This window comes from Anthonomus grandis, chromosome 11 (assembly GCF_022605725.1).
Source record: "Anthonomus grandis grandis chromosome 11, icAntGran1.3, whole genome shotgun sequence".
NCBI lineage: Eukaryota > Metazoa > Arthropoda > Insecta > Coleoptera > Curculionidae > Anthonomus > Anthonomus grandis.
Window position 1 is genome coordinate 25,467,860 of NC_065556.1, and position 22,114 is coordinate 25,489,973.

At 32.6% G+C, this 22,114-nt stretch overlaps 4 protein-coding genes across 7 annotated transcripts in view; all 4 read left to right on the forward strand.

Annotated features, from left to right (window-relative positions):
- LOC126742504 (rap guanine nucleotide exchange factor 4) overlaps positions 1-13,650 on the forward strand; it is a 97,649-nt gene extending 83,999 nt beyond the window's left edge. For all 4 annotated transcript variants that reach the window (XM_050449154.1, XM_050449152.1, XM_050449156.1 and 1 more), the window contains 7 exons: positions 241-365; positions 2,165-2,412; positions 5,373-5,485; positions 10,784-10,975; positions 11,028-11,170; positions 12,018-12,224; positions 12,282-13,650. In XM_050449154.1, coding sequence (XP_050305111.1) covers positions 241-365; positions 2,165-2,412; positions 5,373-5,485; positions 10,784-10,975; positions 11,028-11,170; positions 12,018-12,224; positions 12,282-12,406 — 1,153 coding nt within the window. In that variant the 3' untranslated portion in view covers positions 12,407-13,650. The remainder of the gene's footprint in view (positions 1-240; positions 366-2,164; positions 2,413-5,372; positions 5,486-10,783; positions 10,976-11,027; positions 11,171-12,017; positions 12,225-12,281) is intronic.
- Positions 13,651-15,278: 1,628 nt separating this feature from the next.
- On the forward strand, positions 15,279-16,110 carry LOC126742514 (uncharacterized). The gene is made up of 2 exons (XM_050449166.1): positions 15,279-15,751; positions 15,891-16,110. The coding sequence occupies exons 1-2, from the start codon at positions 15,660-15,662 to the stop codon at positions 16,033-16,035; spliced, it is 237 nt and encodes a 78-aa protein (XP_050305123.1). The 5' UTR covers positions 15,279-15,659; the 3' UTR covers positions 16,036-16,110.
- Positions 16,111-16,172: 62 nt separating this feature from the next.
- On the forward strand, positions 16,173-19,630 carry LOC126742511 (malate dehydrogenase, mitochondrial-like). The gene is made up of 6 exons (XM_050449162.1): positions 16,173-16,369; positions 16,420-16,721; positions 18,395-18,652; positions 18,706-18,844; positions 18,899-19,087; positions 19,460-19,630. The coding sequence occupies exons 1-6, from the start codon at positions 16,243-16,245 to the stop codon at positions 19,567-19,569; spliced, it is 1,125 nt and encodes a 374-aa protein (XP_050305119.1). The 5' UTR covers positions 16,173-16,242; the 3' UTR covers positions 19,570-19,630.
- Positions 19,631-19,908: 278 nt separating this feature from the next.
- LOC126742508 (uncharacterized) lies at positions 19,909-21,468 on the forward strand. The gene is made up of 5 exons (XM_050449160.1): positions 19,909-20,150; positions 20,203-20,376; positions 20,436-20,617; positions 20,677-20,909; positions 21,070-21,468. Exons 1-5 carry the CDS (start codon positions 19,934-19,936, stop codon positions 21,416-21,418), a joined length of 1,155 nt encoding a protein of 384 aa, XP_050305117.1. The 5' UTR covers positions 19,909-19,933; the 3' UTR covers positions 21,419-21,468.
- The last annotated feature ends 646 nt before the right edge of the window (positions 21,469-22,114 follow it).

Consider the following 22,114-nt stretch of genomic DNA (forward strand, 5'->3'; position numbering starts at 1 on the left):
GATTTTGGCAAGTTTCGGCTTTTTTTGATAACTCCGGAATTTTAAAATTTCTTAAACGTAATTTTACTAACCTCCAAATTGCGCAACTTTGCCTTCATTTAACCGACCCTGTAACTCTTACGGTTTCCAAGATCCCAATGGTCACCCTCGAATTTCGGACAGCCTGTACATAACAAAACTATAAAGACCACGTTCGCAATTCCTTTCTTACTTACATAATATCCGGATTATGTGTTATAGGTATCAAGAAGATCGTAAAGCGCACGAGGGTCAAAAATGGAAGTTACCACCCCTGGGGCAGCCTATAAGTCTCTTTAGTACAGGCGACGACACGAACAGGACGATCATTATGCCTCAAGATGACAGTAAGTTAAAGGTTTTGTTGATTTGTTTTGTTATTGACTGTATTTTATAAGGGATCAAAAGAAAACCGTGGATTTATTTACAGGCTACAAGCCCAAAAAAGTATCCACAAACTTATCTTAAATATACTCTTTTATTAAGAATAATATAAAGACTAAATGGTTAAGTACATAAATCAAAATAATTTGTATATAAAAGAATATACTTAAAAAAAAGGCAACTTTCTAATCCTAAATTTCTACATTAGCCTCATAAACCTCCAAAGACAATATTTCGTTTTAAAGGATTTTTGACAGTACTAAGTGACATGTTAAAAACGTCCAATGAACGGCATTACAAATTATAACTCTTTGTTATTCTACATAATGGAGACTTTGGACCATAATTTGTTTTCCTGAATGGAATAAAAAATAATTCGCTCGATATGATGTTGACTTGAGGAATGTTAACTATAAAAAGTAACAGCTGACAATTCATTACTTTATATAAAAACGAAACATCAGTTATCAAACGTCTGTCGAAAAGTGAAATCACGTCAAAATGCTCTCGAATTGAATTGACATCATGATATGAACCGAAGCGGGTTTTAAAAGAAAGAAATCTTAAAAAATTGTTTTTGAGTACGAGTTTTCGCCTGCAACCTCTCTTTGGTTATTTTAAGTTAAAAGGCTTCTTATTCTCTTTCTTTTATATGTTTCCATTATAGTTACTCATAAAATTCCTTAAAGATGCCTTAAAAATATATTTTTTATTGCCTCAACTGCCTGGAAGAAAATAATAATTTTTTTATTCCAGGCAGTTCAGGACTGTAATAGTTCAACTGCCTGGAAAAATAACAGTATTTTGATTTATTCCAGGCAGTTTGCTGTTGTTAAATCCATAGATTTTATCCTTGAAGACTCATTTTACTTTGGTACTGTGTTCCTAAGTCTAATATGTCTGCTCTTATTTTTTTTTATATAAGACTTAGTATAATGGCTATCTCTTGAGTTTTTAACCCACTCTTTCTCTCGTGTATCTCCATAAAAATATTCTTTGGGTTTTGTATTGTTAAATAATAAAAAAATTGGATTAATGACCATTTAAAGAAGAAGGAAAGTTTCTTTATTTAATTAATGGTTTTATTCTTTAAACATTTAAAAAAAAATTTAATTACTTTGGCAATTTCGCTCTTGATTATTCTAAGTTGTAAAAAACAGGCTTTATGATGAGGAAAAAAAAACGTGGGTTTGCAGATTTTTGCATGGTCTGGCAATCTCGCCTTGGTTCTTTTAATATCTACAAAATAGCCTTTAAGGAAAAAAAAAAGATTCTTACAAAAATATTCGTAGATCTAAAGATATTCCAATTAGTTTGACAACCTTGCTTTGTTTATTCTAAAATTGACAAAACATCCTTTAAGGATGAAGAATTTTCGTTAAAAAAATAACGTGAATTTTAAATGGTTTGGCAACTTCGCTCTTAGTTATTCTAAGAATAAAAAAAATGTTACAACAAGGAAAATGGTGAATATTAATATTTTTGTCCAGTTTGGCAACAGCTTCATCAAAAACGCGATAAGATATTTTAGGTGCTTATATTTCAGATTGTAAAAATGCCAGGGATTTTACATAAAAATTGGCAACGTGGCAGTCAGTGACTAAAGACAAAATGTCCAATTAATTCAAATACTGCAAATCTTGGAAATCGATTTATTTGTACAGAAAACACCTGTTTTTAAGCTTCAAATTTTCATAAACACTTGGCAACCCTGGTAATCATTCCTTAGAGGCATATTTTAACCTCAATTTTTCTCTAAAAGTAATTTTCAGAGTATACTGTGCAGATCACACCTACTGTACCCTAAGACTTCCGGTGGACAGTACTGCGGAAACTATTAAATTAGTTGCTGCGGATAAGTTGCAAATACGGGAGGAAGAACTTCTTCTGGTGGAGGTTAAATCGAATGGAGAAAGGGCGGTTTTTAGGGATAACGACATTAGCATCCCGACCGCCTTGTCCATTAACGGGAGGATATTTGTGTCTCCCAAGGAACATTTGGACGCTTTGGTAAGTGAAACTCTGGAATTAAAAGTCATGTACTTTTAGGCGTAACTCAATAACCACCGAAAATATTTTCATGATTTTATTACACTAATATAGGAAGGGTCCTAAAGATGGGTTTAAAGGTAAAACCCTGATTCTGAGTTAAGATTTTGAGCAGTTAGAACAGCTTTCGAAAAGACGTTTTTCTTAGCAAATTTCCACTTTTCAAGGGATTATTTTCATAAAATATAAAGAATATCCTTCAAAGGGTTTTATTTCAAGAAAGGGCGTTCCTTTCCCAAGTTTCTAATGTGCGAACATTTTTTGTACCTCAGAAAATGTTTGAGTTACAGGCAATTTAGTCAGTCAAAGTCCAATTAGATTTGAGGTTTTTATTCTTTTTTGAACATTTTAGGACGCAACTCAGGAACCATTCAATATATTTTCATGATTTTTTTACGCTAGTATAAGAAAATTCCTGAGGATTAATTTCAAGTTAAAAACATGGTCGTAAGTTAAGAATGTAGGCAGTTAAAGCAGCTTTGATTGGGAATTTTTTTTAGCAAATTTCTACTTTGTCTATTAATATGTTCATGAAATAATAAAAATTTTCTTAAAGTTGGTTAAGTTCAAGAAAGGGCATTTTTTGCATAAGATTTTGATATGCGAATGTTTTTCGTATCTCAAAAGCTCCTCACTTTTGTCAGCGAAGATCCAAGAGCTGCCAGATATGAGGTTTTGACACATCAGTATTTTTATTCTTTTGTGGACATTTTTGAACATAACTTGGGAACTACTTAAAATATTTTCATGATTTTTTCACGTTAGTATAGGGGCGTTCCTGAGCATCAATTTAAGGGTAAAATCGTGGTTCTGAGTTAAGAATTTGAGCAATTAGAGCATTTTTGATTAAGGCATTTTTTTTCGTAAATTTTCACTTTTTTTAGAAATATTTTCATGAAATAATAAGAATTTTCTTAAAAAAATTTTGTTTCAAGAAAGGCCGTTTTTTATCCAAGATTTTCATATTAGGACGTTTTTTGGACCTCAAAACTCTTTGAGTTAAAGCCATTTTTTTCACCCAAGGTCCAGATTTCATGTTTCGAGTCATAAAACTGACACATCAGTATTTTTATTCTTGTGAGTTTTCTACCAAAGATTCTGTATTAGATGTTGCATTTTGTGGGTTTATTGGTCAACTGCTAAAGAAAACTAGTTGTTTCTTGCCAATGTTTCGAATTATATTTAATTCATCTTCAGGGCTCGAAGTCACAGGAATAAAAACGTAGTTACCACAACTAAAAAAGGAGGTATAAGATATAATAAGATTTGTAAAGTGAAACAAACTCGTAGACTAAAGAATTTACTACTAGCGATAAAAACTACAGAAGAGATGTGTGTGAGTATTTTTATTCTTTTTTGTACATAACTCAAAAACCATTCAAGACATTTTCATGATTTTTTACAATAATATAGGGAAGTTCCTAAGGCTAAATTGGAGAGTAAAAACGTTATTTTGGGTTAAGAATTTGAGGAATTAGAGCAGGATTGGTTGGGGCATTTTTTAAATGTCCACTTTCTCTGAATATTATGAGATAATAGGAATTTTCTTATTAATAATTTAATTCAATAAACGGCGTTTTAATCCAAGATTTTAATGGAGAGGTTTGTGTAGCTCAAAAGCTTTTTGAGTTTGATTTTGTCAATCAACGTCCAGGTTTGGATACATACAACTGGGACATAATAATTTTTTTTTTACATTTTTGAACGTTTTTTTATACTAATGCAGGAAAAATTTCTGAATATTAATTTAAGGGTAAAAACGTAATTCTGAGTTAAGAACTTCGGCTCAGCGCAATTTTGGTTGGGGAATTTTATTAATTTTTTTTTGTAATTTTTCACTTTTTCTGGAAATATTTTCACGAGATAATAAGAATATTTTGAAAGGGTTTTTGGCTTAGGCAACCCCGTTTTTTATCAAATATTTCGATGTGCAAACTTCTCTGGTACTTCAAAGAATGGAATATTGAGAGATCAGCATAATATTTCTATATAATCATAATATTTTTATGATTTTCTACACCAATGTTGATACGTTCTTGAGGACGAATTTAAAGATCCAAACGTGGTTCTGAGTAAAAAAATTGAGAAGTTTTGGTTGGTACATTTTTTTGCAATTTTTTTTAATTAAATTTCCTCTTGTCCTGAGAATATTTTAATGAAATAATAACAATATCCTTTAAAGAGTTTTAGCCCAAAAAAGGGCATCTTTTACGAAAATTTTGATATGCGAACGTTTCTCGTACCCTCAAAATTTTTTGAGTTAGAGGCAATCTTGTCCACACCGAATTTGAGGTTTTGAGACATAAAATAACGTTAGTATTTTTCTTCTTTTTTGGACATTTTGAGCCATAACTCCGGAACCATCCAAAATATTTTCATGATTCTTTTACAATAATATAGGGGCATTCCTGAGTAAGAATTCGAGTGCAAAAACGTATTTCTAAGTTAAGAACTTGACTAGTTAAAGCAGTCTTAATTGGAGCAATTTTTTTAGCAACTTTCCATTTTTTTCTTGGAACATTTGTGGACATAACCACTCGAATTTTTTTCACATTACTATAGAGGACTAACTGAGGATGGTCTTGAGGCAAAAAAATCGATTTATTATCCCTCTCACAATTCATTTACTCTTAAAACCGTTCTTCTCCCTATGTTTTTACACGATTTATTCGGCTCGTTAACCCGAGAAAAACTACTCCGAAACCGTATCGTGAAGGAGGTGTTTTCAAACGTCCTTAGATTTATTTATCTTTTTCTTTTCTTCTCCCTTTTGAAGGGAGGCAGACTTTCGGCCTCAGAGGGGGATGTGCTTTGTTCCCACGCGGTTATATGGAAAAGGATTGTTAAAATTTTTGGGGTGCACCTTTTTACTTTTAAAATGTCTTCCTAACTTTGATAAAAAAAAATCTCTTATATTCCAGACCTGCCTATCGGAACAAGAAGAAGCCACTCAAGGCATCGAGGGGGACATTGAGATGTTCGGCACCAAAGAGCTTGCTTACTACATGACTTTATTTGATTGGGATTTATTTTGGTAAGTCATTTTAGACATTTCAAGCAAAACTACATTTTTGAACCCACATAATGAACAGTTGTCTAGAACTGTGAAATGGATTGTAGAAAAATGGCACAACTACTGCAATTTTCATAGCGAGAATTAAAATTGACTTAAAATTGAATTTAAAAACCTTCAGGTTATGTGAGAGAAGTATAATTTTTTTTAAAAAGCAAATTTTTTCTCTGGCAATTATTTTCTGCAAAAAAAGGTTTTTTTATTAACTTTACCCTTAGCACCCCACCCACCCCACACAACTTACCAGTGAGAAATTGTTTTCAAAAATCATTGTTTTCCAAAATAATACGCATGAATGACAGCTGGTTTCGGTGTTAATATCTAATATAATACACATATTTAATATTTAATATCTAATATAAATACAGTTTGCTTATTTAAATTTGATATAATTATATATATGTATATTAATATATATTTACTACAAAAACAGTGCTATTAGATTGGATAATATGGACGAAAACAGTGATTTTTCAAAAGAATTTCTTACTGGGCAAATGTTTGGGGTGGGTGGGGAAGTAAGGATTTTGTTGATAAAAACAATATTTTTGCAGAAAATATATATTCAATATTTAATTTAATAACACTGTTTATTTAAATTTAATATAATTTTATATATAAATATTTAATATAAAAACAGTGCTATCAGATTGGATATTATGGAGGAAAAACAGTGATTTTTCATAAGAATTTCTTACTGGGTAAGTGTTTGGGGTGGGTGGGGGGGGTAAGGGTTGTGTTTATGAAAAACAATGTTTTTGCAAGAAAAATATATTCAATATCAAATTTAATAACACTGTTTTTATAAATTTGATATAATTTAATATACAGGGTGTTTGGCGGAGGGTTAGCCAAACTTGGTGGGTATATAGATAGGCTCAGATAGAATATATGTCTTAATAAACTTGTGTTCTAAAAGGCTCGGGTTTTTTTATATCATTGATTTTGTGTTATTTTCAGGATTTTCAAAAAATTATGCCTTTTGACATCTTTAAATTTTTTCAGCATATTTTTCACGTTTTTTTTACATTTGTATTTAGTTTGTAATGTATCCTGAATCTAAAAAAATCAATATCAAGTACAAATAACACCGAAATAATTCGTTTTGAGCTCAAAAAGTTATTAAAAGTACTAAAAAAAGTTATAAAAGGTAACTTTAACTTGACGCAAAAAAAAACTAAAATCTATCAAGATGTTCAGGTAGTTTTAAAAACATCTCCAGTTAATACTCTTTTCAATGATATACGATGTGTAACACAAAGCCGACTAACTTACCACAATTCATGACTTTAAAGGACAATAAAGTAAAAAAAAATATTTTTTTAATTTTATGTATTTATTTCAAAATTACTAATTTTTTAAAACTGCGCTCCCCTGGCTCTAATACATGCCCTACATCGCCGTCGCATTTCTACTGTCGTAAGGCGAAGTCGCATCTCTTCTCTGACGGTTAGAAAAGCGGCATTGATTCTTTGAATTAAGTGGTCTAGATTGTCAATTTCCACCTCGTACACGAGTTCTTTCGCACGTCCCCCCCCACATACGTAAAAATCGAGAGGGGTTAAATTAGGGGACCGTGGAGGTCATGCGTGGACCTGCTCTTCCGATCCACGAATTGGGAAAAGTATTGTCCAGAAATTCTCTAACGGCGACCCGATAGTGTGCAGGACACCCGTCATTCTGGAAGACGATTAAATATTATCATCAATATCAGGGTATATCAGCCAATAATTGTGGGAGATCATTTTGTAAAAAATGTAAGTAATTGTCCCCGTTTAGGTTTCTCGGCAAGTAGTGTGGTCCGATGAGGTGTCTCCCAATCACACCTGCCCAAACATTAACACTGAATCTTGTTTGGAAAGACTTGGCTCTGGTCAAATGCGGATTTACGTTTTTGTTTTCCCAATATTGTAAATTATGTTGGTTAAATATCCCCGCACGTGTAAATGTTGATTCATCTGTCGATAAGATGCTTTTTAAAAAGTGTCCATTTTCAACGTCTGCGTGAAGCAAAAAGCGGCAAAATTGTACCCGTCGCTCATAGTCGGCTTGTAGAAGACCTAGAATAGAGTATCACGATGCCAGTAAAAATTGCGGAATTAAGTTGTTGATGTAGTATGACATTACCTTGCACTGGGGTGTAATGGAAAGGATGCCTTCCTTCTGCCTTGACAACTGACCATGCTTTCCATGTAGAAATGTTCAGATCTGTAGCTACTTTCCTTGTAGTAGTGGTGGGATCCTCGTCGAATACGCGAATTACGTTTTCATCTACAGCAACATCATACTGCCTCCGATTGATCCTCGGTTCTTGAAAATCTAGATTGCCTGTTTCCCTTAATCGACCAAAAGTGTTAGCAAAAGTGTTGTACTCTGCAATGGTAAAAGGATGTATTCGCAAAAATTACGATTTTGAGTTATTTACATAGCCCGATCCTACTTTAAAAGACCTATCAGTAGCTCTTTCTCCCATTGTTGTATCATTTTTCATTCTCGAGCACGGTGGCCAAACAGTCTATTATCACTATTTATTAAGTTAAACTTTGGCAAAACAATGTAATCGACAAAATTTTGCCCAATTTACTTTGGTAAAATAGTGTAATGGCGAATACCATTGTTTTTTTATTTTTTAAGCACGTCTTAAACTATGGTAAAATAATGTATTATACAATACCCTGTTTTGCCATTGGAGATGTCATTATTGTGCGGGAACGCTACAAAGCCTATTTTACTAATACATTATTTCACCGCAGTTAGTAGTGAGTTAAGTCTCGAAAAGTTGTTAAGTGCTGAAAAATATAATAAATGTGGGTTTTTAAGCAGAAATAATGGCATCCAGATCTAAAAGACTGGTTGAAATAGCGCGAAGTATTTAAGGGGTAAGTTACATAATATAAATAATGCGAAATATTTATTTAATTCCAGAAAATTGGGAAATAATTAACTTAAGTTTTATTATGGTTAAAAACTTTATGGTTATGTATTATACTGAGCTGGGATGTTTTAGAGCTGGATGTTTTCGAAAAAAAAATTTGTATTTACAAAAATAATAATGTAATGTAGTACGCACGACCGTATACTTATATTGATTTAATTAATTTCTTTCTCTTAATATATTTATATTTCATATACCAAATCAGCATTAATATATTTTTAGCGATTTGCCAAATAATGTATTATACAATAGCTCAAATAGGTAAGTTTTTATGAGTGAAATCAAACTCTTTTACTTTGGCAAAAAGATGTATTGGTTATTACATTATTTTGCCAAAGTTTTAGGATTAATAAAAATTTAGAAATACTTTGGTAAAACAATGTATTGACTTTTTTTCAAAAACTAGTAACAATTTAATAAAAATTAGATACTTACCTTTAATGTAATATAATATTAAATCTTGAAGCGTAAAAATTTGAAGCGTTTTGGATTACAAGAAAAAAAATACACAACTTTTAACTTAAAACGCGTTTTTCTCAAAACTATATTTTTGCGAGTACATCCTTTTACCATAGCAGGGTACTGTTGTGGTGGGGCACACGCCTATTGGGGCATTGCTCCTCATAAATTCTTTGTGCTTCTCGCGTATTACCATTGGCTCTTCCATAAGCAAAGACAATATCGGCGTATTCTTCGGTAGTGTATGCAGCCATTATGGCGATAATGATACGAAAATAAGGAAAGTCACAAAAACAATATAAAAAATCATTTAACAATAACAATAACAACTACAGAAACGATACAATACTAAATTAACGACTTGGGTACGTAAGAAAGCTAAAAAGTTACACCAAGACAAATGACAAATGTCAAATGACAACAACAATATGTAGCACATATTGTTGTTATCACAACAACAATTCCATAGCATATTCCACGATCTCCTCATTTCACCATTCAAAGAATCGATGCCGCTTTTCAAACTATCAGAAAAGAGATGCAGATGGAGCAGAGCCAGGGGAGCGCAGTTTTAATAAAATTTGTAATTTTGAAATAAATACATAAAATTAAAAAAATATTTTTTTTTTCTTTATTGTCCTTTAAATTCATGAATGTGGCAAGTTAGTCGGCTTTGTGTTACACATCGTATATCATTGAAAAGAGTATTAACTGGAGATGTTTTTAAAACTACCTGAACATCTTGATAGATTTTAGTTTTTTTTTTGCGTCAAGTTACAGTTACCTTTCATAACTTTTTTTACTACTTGTATTAACTTTTTGATCTCAAGACGAATTATTTCGGTATTATTTGTACTTGATATTGATTTTTTTAGATTCAGGATATATTACAGACTAAATACAAATGTAAAAAAAACGTGAAAAATATGCTGAAAAAATTTAAAGATGTCAAAAGGCATAATTTTTTGAAAATCCTGAAAATAACACAAAATCAATGATATAAAAAAACCCGAGACTTTTAGAACACAAGTTTATTAAGAAAATATCTTCTATCTGAGCCTATCTATATGCCCACCAAGTTTGGCTAACCCTCCGCCAAAAACCCTGTAAAAATATCTAGTATAAAAACACCATTAATAGATTGTACATAAACGAAAAACAGGACAAAAACATAGATTTTTTCATCACTTATAATTTTTTTAAAAAGCATTTTTTTCTCTGGCAATTATTTTCTGCAAAAAAAGCGTTTTTAGTTAACCTTACCCTTACCCCCCCACCCACCCCACACATCTGACCAGTGAGAAATTGTTTTCAAAAATCATTGTTTTCCAAAATAATACGCATGAATAACAGCTGGTTTCTTAGTTAATATCTAATCTAATAACACCTTTTATTTATTTAAATTTGATATAATTATATATATGTATATTAATAACTATTTAATACAAAAACAGTGATATTAGATTGGATATTATGGACGGAAAACAGAGATTTTTCAAAAGAATTTCTTACTGGGCAAATGTTTGGGGTGGGTGGGGGGGCAAGGGCTGTGTTGGTGAAAAACAAATTTTTGCAGAAAATATATATTCAATATTTTATTTAATAACACTGGTTATTGAAATTTGATATAATTGTATATATAATATTTAGTATAAAAACAGCGTTATTGGATTGGATAAGATGGACGAAAAACACTGATTTTTCAGAAGACTCATCAAATATTTGAGTTGTAGTAATCGAGTTTAAAAACTAGATATGTAAATCTCGTGAACCAAAAACCAAAAATTTATCTACTAAAAAATCGTTGAATAAATATATAATATATGATGTTATTACAATAAGACTTTAAAAAATAATAATTCCAGGTGCGTACACGAGTATGAATTGCTATACCACACATTCGGCCGTCACCATTTCGGTCAAATTACCGCCAACTTGGACGTTTTCCTGAGACGTTTCAATGAAATTCAATTCTGGGTCGTTACGGAGATATGCATGATGAGCAGTCTCAGTAAAAGGGTCGCGGTATTAAGGAAATTTATTAAACTGGCCGCGTAGTAAGTAGTAAAAGTTTCATTTTAATAATCAGTCACTTATTGAAGTTTAAAGTTGCAGAGAATATCAAAACTTGAACGCGTTTTGTGCCATAGTTATGGGTCTGAGTAACGTTGCGGTCTCCAGGCTTTCGAACACTTGGGACAAGTTGCCGTCGAAGTTTAGGAAGTTGTATACTGAGTTTGAGTCTATGATTGGTAAGTTTTAGTGTTAAATATTTGTTTACTGGAATTTAATATATATCTTAAAATATAGCTGCGTTTTGACTATAGTGACTATCGTTATTGCAATGTATTTTTTAGGGTTAGAAAAGGAGTTTTTTTTAAGTTTATTTTACAATATATAAATAAAATGAAATATATTAATGTGAAAAGAAAACATTTTTTATCAGGCACCTAAGTATAGGTACCACAATTTTTAGCCTTTAATAAATGTCCATTAGTGGACAAATACAGGAAGCCTGGAAGTAAAAAGTAAATTACTTTTCATTTTTATTTCAATCGCTAGTCTCTTAAGCTATGTTAAAAGTGTTAATAGAGACTCGGATCTCCATCTCCTGTAGGATAATAAATGATGTATTTATATTACTATTTTTTTTTTTTATTATTATTTTTTTTAATTAACTCTCTGGAATAAGTGCAAATGGTTACTTCCAGGCAGTTTATTTTTTACTTCATTTTAATCAGATTCCTTTTAAATGATTGGAAGATACTTTTGAAAAAAGGCATTAAACGAACTCAAATGCCTGAAACAAAATCCTAAAACATTTTTTAGATTGATTTGAAATAAAGTGTGAAGTTCTAAACCTATTTAAATTAGCTCCAAATACCTGGGAAATCTCTTGAAGTACTTAAAGGAATATTCCAGGCACTTAAGTCATTCAAATGGCTTGTACGAAAATCGATTTTAATAAACTTATAAGGGAATTTTTTTTCTTAGTATATGACCTTAATTACTTTATATTGAACAAAATATCACATCTACAAACTCCAACTGCATCAAAAACAAATTCCACACTTTCCGACAATTATTCTCGATTTTTAGATCCAAGTAGAAACCATCGAGCTTACCGCGTAAGCGTCGGCAAACTGCAACCCCCGGTGGTCCCGTTCATGCCCTTACTACTCAAAGATATGACCTTCACCCACGAGGGCAACAAAACCTCCCTGGACGGACTTGTGAACTTTGAAAAAATGCATATGCTTGCCCAAACGATGAGGACCATCCGATTTTGTAGAAGCAGACATTTAGGTAAGTCACATTATTAAAATTAACACTCCGAAATTAATTCGGGTTTTTCAAAAATAGTTTTGGAACCACCCTCACCGAAGAGCGAGGGTGAGGTGAAGTCTTATATATCCTGCTTAAGGGTCATCGACAATCAACGGATTCTTACCAGTATGTCTCAGAAATTGGAGCCTAGGAGATCGTAAATGTTTTTTTCTTAAAACACCTCATAAACTTTCCTATAACTTTTCTTATATTTAGTACGGTGCCTATATGTACAGGGTCGGCAATTTTCCCTATATGACAACTTATCGCTTTTCCCCGGTACGTCCCGGTTAATTACCTTCAATTGTCTGAAAGAATTAATATTATCCCAACCTAATTCAATTTTCTCTTTTGGCATAACCCTGGTAATAAACCGACTAAAGCCACACCCCTTATTCAACGGACGCATGTCACGTGACGACTATGTAATGAATAACTAAGCGGTCACGTGGTGTATAAAGCTCCACCCACAGTGTGACGTGGCGATCCAAGATAGCCGCCGATTTTTATATACGGGGGTTAAGGAGAAAGTTGCAGTTTTCGAGCCCTGTGTACAATCTCTTTAAAAGTCTTTCAATATGCTAATGAGGTAAAGACGCGGGTCGTTTTTACCTTAAGTCCCACCTTTGATTCTTATGGTATTTTATAGACCAATCATATAATATATTCGGTAGTTTATAGACTTTAAGAGACGATTCCCGATTAGTAAGTAATCATAAGTAAACTTTGAAGTATTTTTAGACTTTAGGGAAATCTTAATAACACCAATAATATTCCAATAGGGGGGTGATACCTTTATCGTATTTATATATGCACCTTTGAAATATTTATACAAAATTATTGTTTAGGTTATCTGTTGAGCGGATAAAGACTTTTTTTCAAAATAATTAAGATATAGCTAGATATTAGAATTAGATGATTTCATTCATTATTTCTGTAACTATTATTGACGTATCCGAAAACGTCAAAATACGCCGCTCCTCCCAATCTGTATATAAACATAGTGTGTAATTAGGTAAATACAAACGCACATTATAAGTATAGTACTTACTAAAATTCTTATGGCACTTTATTTAAATTTTTCAACTTGATGATCTCTCAGATACATTATGTATATGGCGAGGACTTATTATATTTATTAAAACTTTAGTACATATACATATTATATAATAACTTGAGCTTTAAATTATACTAACTTTAATCAATAATATATAAATAATTATTAAATTTTTTTATGTTTTAAAGAAGCAATCTCGAAAGCACAATAAAGGCATATTTTTTAAATAATATTAGTTAAGGGAAGAAAGCAATATATAAAAAAAACACATTTTAAAATTTCAGATTTGTACTTTTTTTAAATGATTTTTATCATTATTATATATAATATATCTACATGTTATATTAATAGACTTTTTAAGACAATCATTCACCTTATATTATGTAGTTACTGCACTTATATACTGTAAATTATTTAGAAGTATATAGAGATAATTTTTTTTTGACAAAAATTGTGACAACGACCGTAATATTATTTATTTAATTCTTATTCTAAAATAATACAACAATTTATTAATAAATAAAAAAAAATCTTAAGCAGGGTCTTCCATACTTAGTTGCTATATACTTTAATATAAATAATAACACGTTAGTTCTATATGTATTAGTCGTTAATTTATTTATTTATTTTTTATGTATTTTAACGTTAAAAGTTGACAAAACTGTAAGGAAAACTCCAATGCATGCATACAATTTTTAGAACCTGATTATTTCATAACTTAGTAAAAACCGTTTTGAAATATATTTAATATATTACGTCCAAAAATGTGTTTTGTTTTATTATTTATCCTGCAAAAAACTAAATCGAGTTATTTGTACAGGATATTGTACATTTATCAAAATGTTGAGCCGCGGTAATGTAAAACTATTAAGGCAGAATAATTTGCTTTAAATTTTTATTGAACACATTAAGAAACTGATGTTTTAGTCACGGCATTTATCATTTATCATTTATACATTTATCAGAATGTGTAATACAAACCGAGAGTGTTTATTCATGCCATTGTACCCGTATACATTTATATAAATGTGCAACAACCCTAAGCTGGCTCTCATAACCTACAGAAAAACTTATACAAAGCACACTGAACCGCGGGATAATTAGGAAATAGATTCCGATCTCGACCGAATCATTGGATTTAAATTTTTATTAAATCCAAATAAAAAAATCGACGGTTTATTAATGGCTTTGTACATTTATCAAAATGTGTAATAGCTCTGAGTGAGCTCCCCATGACCCAGAGACAAGCTTTTGGACAGCACACTAAACCGAGGTAATCTGAAACAATAAGGGAATAAACTGCGGTATCGAAAGAATAATCGGAATTTAATTTTTATTTAACAGAAATTAAAAGATTTACGGTTTAAACATGGCACTGTAGATTTATTAAAATATGTACCAACCCTGAGGGGGCTAATCAGGAATGGTTGTAAGCAGCACACTCAATTACAATAATGTAAAATATTTATCGAATACTAATTTTATCACAACAGTGAACAATTTGTTATTTTATTTATTCTCCATTGAGAAACTAATAACTTACTACATTATCAGAGTATGTAACAAGCCTGAGCAATCTGTTATAACCTTCACTAGAAAAGCTTATATATAGTACATTGGATAGCAGTAATGTGAAATTATAAGCGAATAGGATTTGGAATCAATTTTTTTGTTATTTATTTTTCATGGTAAACCGTTTTTTATTTTTCAAAGAAAAACTAATAGTCGAAGTTTTAGTACAATATCAACGTAGGTAACAACCCTGAGGGATCTGTCAACCTCAACCAGAAATGTTTACAGACAGCATCCTGAACTGCGATAATGTAAATTAATTAGCGACTAAATTTTAGGACCGATTTTTTATTATTAATTTTATCATAGTGAATAATTTATTACTTAATTCATCCTGCGAAAAAAAGTATAGTTTTTATTATATCTGTTATCATAGATCTGTCATGTATGCGTCACCCTAACTTCAGGAAAGGTTGTAGGCAGCACACTGAACCGCAGCATTGTAAGATAATTTAGCTGCCTGAATTCCACATTAATAAGAGCAGTTTAAGTAAATTTTCACTAATTACAAAACTTTGTTTTTAAGCTGGTTCTGTATTTGTATCGTTTGGCAGCAACGACAACGTTGCGATTCAATGTGCTGCGTACAAGCCTAACCTAACCTAACTTTACCTGCAGTTACCACATAACCTCAAACTCGAAACAAATCTATAATTTTCGTCTATTTATAGACTTTATTTTAGTGTTCTGTATGTTTAATTTAACTTATTTCCTTTACAAATAACCCTTAGAAGACATTTTAAGTTGCAAATCATTAATTTATTACCCTATGAAAATTTGAAATCATGTCATTGGCTTCAAAAGTAACACTAGCTTCAGCAACAGTTTTTGCTTTAGGAACTATAGGATATGTCCATTATAAGCAGCACTCAGACAGGTAAAAGTGTAATGAGTTAAACTCACCAGTTAAATATCCAATAACAATTAATATAATTCCTTTTCAAATACTAAGTTTGTGACAACTCTTTAGTAGTTGCATAAGGGACAGTGTGTAATAATATTTACCTGTGTTTTAGGGAGGAACTACATCAAGGTGTCTTAAATGACATCGAGCGAAGACAAATGAGAAAAACTGAGAACCTTTATATCTTGCAAAAGCAGAGTGACTTAGCTAAGGAACTTCGAAAAGCCGAAGATACTTCCAGTAGGGAAGCAACTTAGCTCAGTAATTATTTCAAATTTGTTTAGTAGTTAATTGTGTATATATTGTCCCTAATAAATTAAGTGTTAAATATAGTAGTTTTTGTTTTATTTTGACTCAATAACATTTCTAATCACACTCTTTAATCTTGAAACTGTCATGTTTGTTCAATTTTTCAAAACTTCACCATTAACTCACTTCAAAATCTACTGTAAACTCTCTATAAAATGAACGCTATTTCCAAGATACTTAGGCCTTATTTCAAGGCACTGGGACACCGATTTTTAAAGGGAAAAGGGTATGGAACTTGCCATCACTCCTCTTCCATGAAAGTCACAGTGGTCGGAGCTGGAGGTAACCTACTTTTTAAAAAACCAAACTCTCCACTAATAAATCTTTTGAAGGAAAAGTTGGCCAACCGCTGTGCCTAATGTTAAAACAGTCCCCACTGATCGACGACCTTCACATTCATGACTTAAAATCTACGGCTGGTTTAGGCTTGGAGCTGAGCCACATCGACACAAAATGCAAAGTGGCTGCATTTACTGGCAGAGATAACTTGCAGCTCGCCTTAAAAAATGCCAAGATAGTTGTTATAGTGGCTTCGGCACCCGGGGCTGACAGTATGCCCTTTGATAAGATGTGGGAGCCTAATTGTCAAGTGGTTAAAGAGATTATGTCTGAAGTAGCTCGGAATTCTCCTAAGGTACTTGTTATATGATACAGCTATTAAATTAAGGAAAAAATTCCAAAATTAAAACCAAAAACATACATTAATACAAAAATAACTTTACTATCTCTAAATTTTAGATAAAAAAAGTTGCAGTGCAACATAAACATATTTCAAAATTTAATCATTAAATAAAATCAAATGCAACGCAAAGGATAATTGGGGGAGCATAAACCTTATTGAGTTTATTAAAAAAAGGGATTTTGCATATAAGAGAGTCTCGGAGCTCTAATTTGGTACCTCTTATATTTTTAATACTTATCAATGATTTATGCCTGGTTAGAAGTACCTCCAAAGCTTCACTTTTTGCAGTTTTAATAGAAATTTTAGTATTGGTATGCAAAAATATTCTGCTATGTCTATAACCCTTAATAAGAATGCTGTTAAATATAATTATAGTGTAATGCTTCGAGAATCCAATAGTAAGCATTTACAGAGCATATTACAAACATGAGCCACATATAAAACAATGGGCTTCACTATTAATTCAACTAACTTTGATAGCTTGGTGCTGCTATAATAGGGTCTCCCCAATATGAAGCTTGACACAAAACAATAAAACGAGTGCAAAGTAATTTTTTCAAGAATAACATTATTTGTTGCAAGCAATTGAACCCTAGAAGAAGCCTTTACAGTAAACATCTAAAAACAGCATCTCATGCTGAGCTTTAATGACTGCGTGGAAAAGAAATATGATATTTTATTGCACTTGTCTTATATTGATAAATGAATATTTTGGGTTCCAATGGTCAAAATTTATACATTGATAATTAATGGACTAGTCTGAAGACTTCTTTAGTTTTTTTTTTGAAAAAATTATTAAAATCCATGTATCAAAAGTCAAGACAATGAAATTCTTATTCCAGAAGTACCTATGATTAAGAAAAGACTTGGATCTTTGGTTCTAGTAATCCAAGCTTACAAATTGTTGATTTATGAACTAATTTGAAGACTTAAAAATCAAGATATTGGAATTTTTATTCAAGCGGTGCCTGTAAATAACAAAAGGCTTTGCCTATTACTGACAAATGAATATCTTCACTTCAAGTAGTCAAAATTTAGAAGTTATTGATTTATAGCTTACTCTAAAGACTATTTTAGTCTTATTTAAAGAAATGACTAAAATTAGTTCATTAAAATTCAAGATATAGGACTTTTCATTCCAGAAGTGCCTGTAAAACACAGAAGACTTTGTCTCTTATTGACAAGTAAATACCTTGGGTTGTAATAGTCAAAATTTACGAATTTTTAACATATGGATTACTGCGAAGACTTTTAAAGGAAATGACCAAAATCCATGCAACAAAAGGCAATCCAATATAATTTTTTTTATTCCAGAAGTACCTGTACGTAACAAAAAACTTTGCCTAGTAGTGACAAATGAATATCTTGGGTTCTTGTAGTAAAAATTTAAAAATTGTTGATTTATGAACTAATCTGAAGACTTTTTCGGTCTTTTTTTAAAGAAATCCATGCACCAAAAGTCAAAATATTGAAATTCTTATTCCAGGAGTGCCTGTAAGAAACAAAATAATTTGTCTCCTATTGATTAATATGTATGTTTATTTGAAATTAATTAGAAAGTTCATACTTTCATTAAGAAATAGTTTTGTACATCGGCAATTAAACATTATTTATTTATTTTGTAGGCTCTGGTAGCCATTGGCACAAACCCCATCAACAGTATCATCCCTATGGCGTGTGAAATTTTAAAAAAGGGCGGCACCTATAACCCTAATGGGGTGTTCGGCATAACCTCCCTGGATACTGTGAGGGCAAACACTTTTACCGCCCATATTCAAGGTTTGGAGCCGGAATGCGTCATGGTACCGGTCATAGGAGGGCATTCCGCTGAGACCATTATCCCTCTATTATCCCAAGCAAAACCTTGTGCTGAATTTACTAATGTTTGTCTATTGTTCCACTTTCATTGCTTTTTTTTTAAATTTACTTTTTTTAGTCTGAGATAGAAGATGTTACCGCTAGTATTCGGAATGCGCACGACAACTTAATCAGTCTTAAGTCTGGAGAAAGTGAATGTTTGGCTAATGCCTTTGCTTGTGCACGTTTCGTTATATCTTTGGTTAAAGCTGTGCAAGGTACGGTATGAGTTAGATTGATGTTATAAGGGAATTTATTAATCATTATTTTAGGATACCCTGATGTGGTTGAATCGGCGTATGTTAGCTCCAAGGTTCATCCCTATTTGAAATACTTGTCCACGCCCTTATTGCTGGGTCCCAGCGGGATAACCAGGAACCTGGGTATTCCGAAGATGACCGACTTTGAGCAGTGCATGTTTGATAATTGCGTACCAGCATTGGCCAATGATATAAAAAAAGGTATCAAATTAAAAGAAGTCATTTTTTTCTTCCAGGCAGTTGAACCTTTTCAATAAAAGTTTTCAATAAAAAAACTCTTTGAACGACCTTCGTAACCAACAAAGGCAGGCCACGCCTTTCGGCGAGCCGACAAGGGTCACGTGACGTGTCAAGTATTAACGCACGAACGGTCACGTGACACTTCTGTCAAAGTTAAGCTCCTCCCACATTTTGACGTGGCGGGCCGCCCACTATGACTACCGGGGATAGTCCAAGAGTTTACACATTACAGCTTGCGTTTCTTTTTGGGATTCTTTTCTTGATTGATAATAAAAGGAATTATGCTAAGTTAGATTAACAATTTACAGAAATAATGTTTTTTTTACCTTCTAGGAGAAAAGTCTGTAGGGATTTACGATCCGCCGCCCCCTTGTGATCCCTGCGCCCCCGGAAAAGCCGCCCCCTGCCCCCACGACTGGTGCGACATGAGACGATCATCGTGAATTTAATTTTGGAAAAAAACTTGTTTGTTTAAAAATAAATGATTTAAAAAAAAAAGATAAATCGCTTATAATTAACCTCAACGGAACAACAATAATAACAACGGTAGTGTTTTAACAAATAAAAAGATTTATCAGCGAAATATCACTGAACCCCTGCTGATTATATTCGCACTTAGTTACAGCTGATGTTGTCGCAGGCTGGATTACCTAAGAAACATGTTTTCTTATATCGACAAAAACACCAAGAAATTCCATATTTTTGTTACGTTTGAGACACAATTAAAAATAATCTTTTTGTGATAATACTTGGACTATAAAATGCCTTTGCTCAAATCATTGGACATCAGTTAATACTCAACACACGATGAGTCGCTTAATTGTTTTGGTTGCGGCCTTAGCCTTGGCTAATGGACAAGTTCCAGAAAAGGTGGTTCCTTTATGGAAGAACCAGATGACCCACGAATATCATCCATCCCAGGTGCCCACCCATCCAGGATTTCAACAATCTGGATACGAGTATGGCAGGGCAGATATGGGACCTCATCAGATGTCTGGGAATCCATTTATGTCTAGTTACCAAGGTAAGTGTTTTTATGAGTATTGAACGATGATAGCAAAAGGGTCCTATTACAGTTCCGTTTTTGCCAAAAACTTCTTCTTCAAACATGATGGGAATGTGTGACACGTACTGCCGAAACCAAATGGTCCAGTACTTCACTAACTCGCTCCACGAGGTTGCCGAAGAGAGACAACACGCAAATATCCGACAGCTCCTGGACCATTTGGAAATCGCTTTGCAGAAAGTTGGTGAGTACCACTTGTACGCATCAATTACAACCAAATTGGCTCTAAATGACCCTGTTTAGGTCCAGAAGTATCCTTGGAAGAAATCACTTCCAATGTTCATCAGCTGACACACCAAATTTTATACCAAATGGAGCACACCGAGTCGGCACATATTCAACACGTGTTCCAGGAGTACCAGAACATGATTGATTCCTCGAATTTTGCTTTTGGAGCTCAGATGGATGTGAAACATATGGCAGGAGTAAGTTCGATTATTGCCTATGAAAAAATGGTTTAATAAAGTTTGTTTGAAATTTTCAGCAAGAAGTTCTTGAGCAACTCAGGAACATTTTTATGCAAGGAGGGCAGAACTTTACAGCTCACATTGAATACCCTCTGGAGGCCGCCGTTATGGCTCACGTGGCCGTACAAACCGTTCACAAGAAAGACCCTGAGGCTGAACAACCCGAAGGATTCCACAAGTACATCGTCGAGGCGTTCCATTATCAAATCGAGGAAGTTGTCGAGAAAACGAACATTTTGAGGACCGAAATGTAAGTTGTTGCATGCTGCAATCAGTGCGGGAATTTTCATGATCGCACGCAATAAGTGAAACATCGTCAATAAATTTGAAAAGCTTGTATCAGTAACTTTATCTAACAATAGTTTATCCAATACTTACAAGTTCCTAACTTATAGTCAATTTGTCCGCAGGTTACTCAACAAATTACACATAGAACTGCAGCAAGTCGACATAGTTCTGCATCTCGTGCACCAGCAGGTTCACATGTTGGAAATGTACGAAGTGATGCAAAAGAAGCACCCGGAAGACCACCAAGGTAACCAACAGCTCTTCGAAATGGTCCATAAGAAACTCCAAGAGCACCAACAACGTTTGTTAGTAAAGAAATTGTCCCTTCAAATGATCGTGAGGAGTTTCGAGAAGGTTTTGCTGAGCCAACAAGAAGTGATGGCGAAAATGACCTTCGAGAGACTGCAGCAGCACCAAGTGGGGCCTAAGGAAGGCTCTTTTATGAATGTCCATAAACCTGTCGAAGTTTAATGTGGGAAAATGTGAGGTTCTATTTGGGGAAATAAAGAATTAGTTTATAATGGTCGTTGTTTTTTTTTATGTGGAAATCCTGATAAAAGAGACGTGGGAGTAAAAACTATGACAGAGAAAAATAATAATTAAAGAACCATAAGAAAACCGAGACGGCTAAAAAATATTTATGAAAATGCTAATAAAAGGGAAATTAAAGAGCGTAAAGGGACACTTTTAGTGAGGATGTGTTTACTGGGTTTAGCAAGTTTCTTTTTCATCATAGATTTCCCAATAATTAAAAAAAAATTAATTGTTACAGGCAGTTGAAGGCTTTTTAACATCGAAAACCAATAATTGGACAAATATGTCCCTAAATAATCTCCAAAAATTATATTTTTAAGTATAATTTAGTGTTTCATACATCAGATACGTCTCTAGTATTTACTCTTTTTATACATTACACCGGCAACTTCAGCTAACTAACTATTTGTTTATACAATATTTACAAGATCCTACACTCAAAGAGCCATTTACATTTATGTAGAAAACCTGATAGAAGGGAAATGGAAGAAAGCAATAAATACACATAGAAAAATATTAATTAAAGAACAACAAGAAAACTGAGACAGCTAAAAAATATTTGAGAAAACTCTAATAAAGGGCAAATTAAAAGGCGTAAAAAGACAGTTTTGGTAGTTTGTGGCCAGCAAGTTT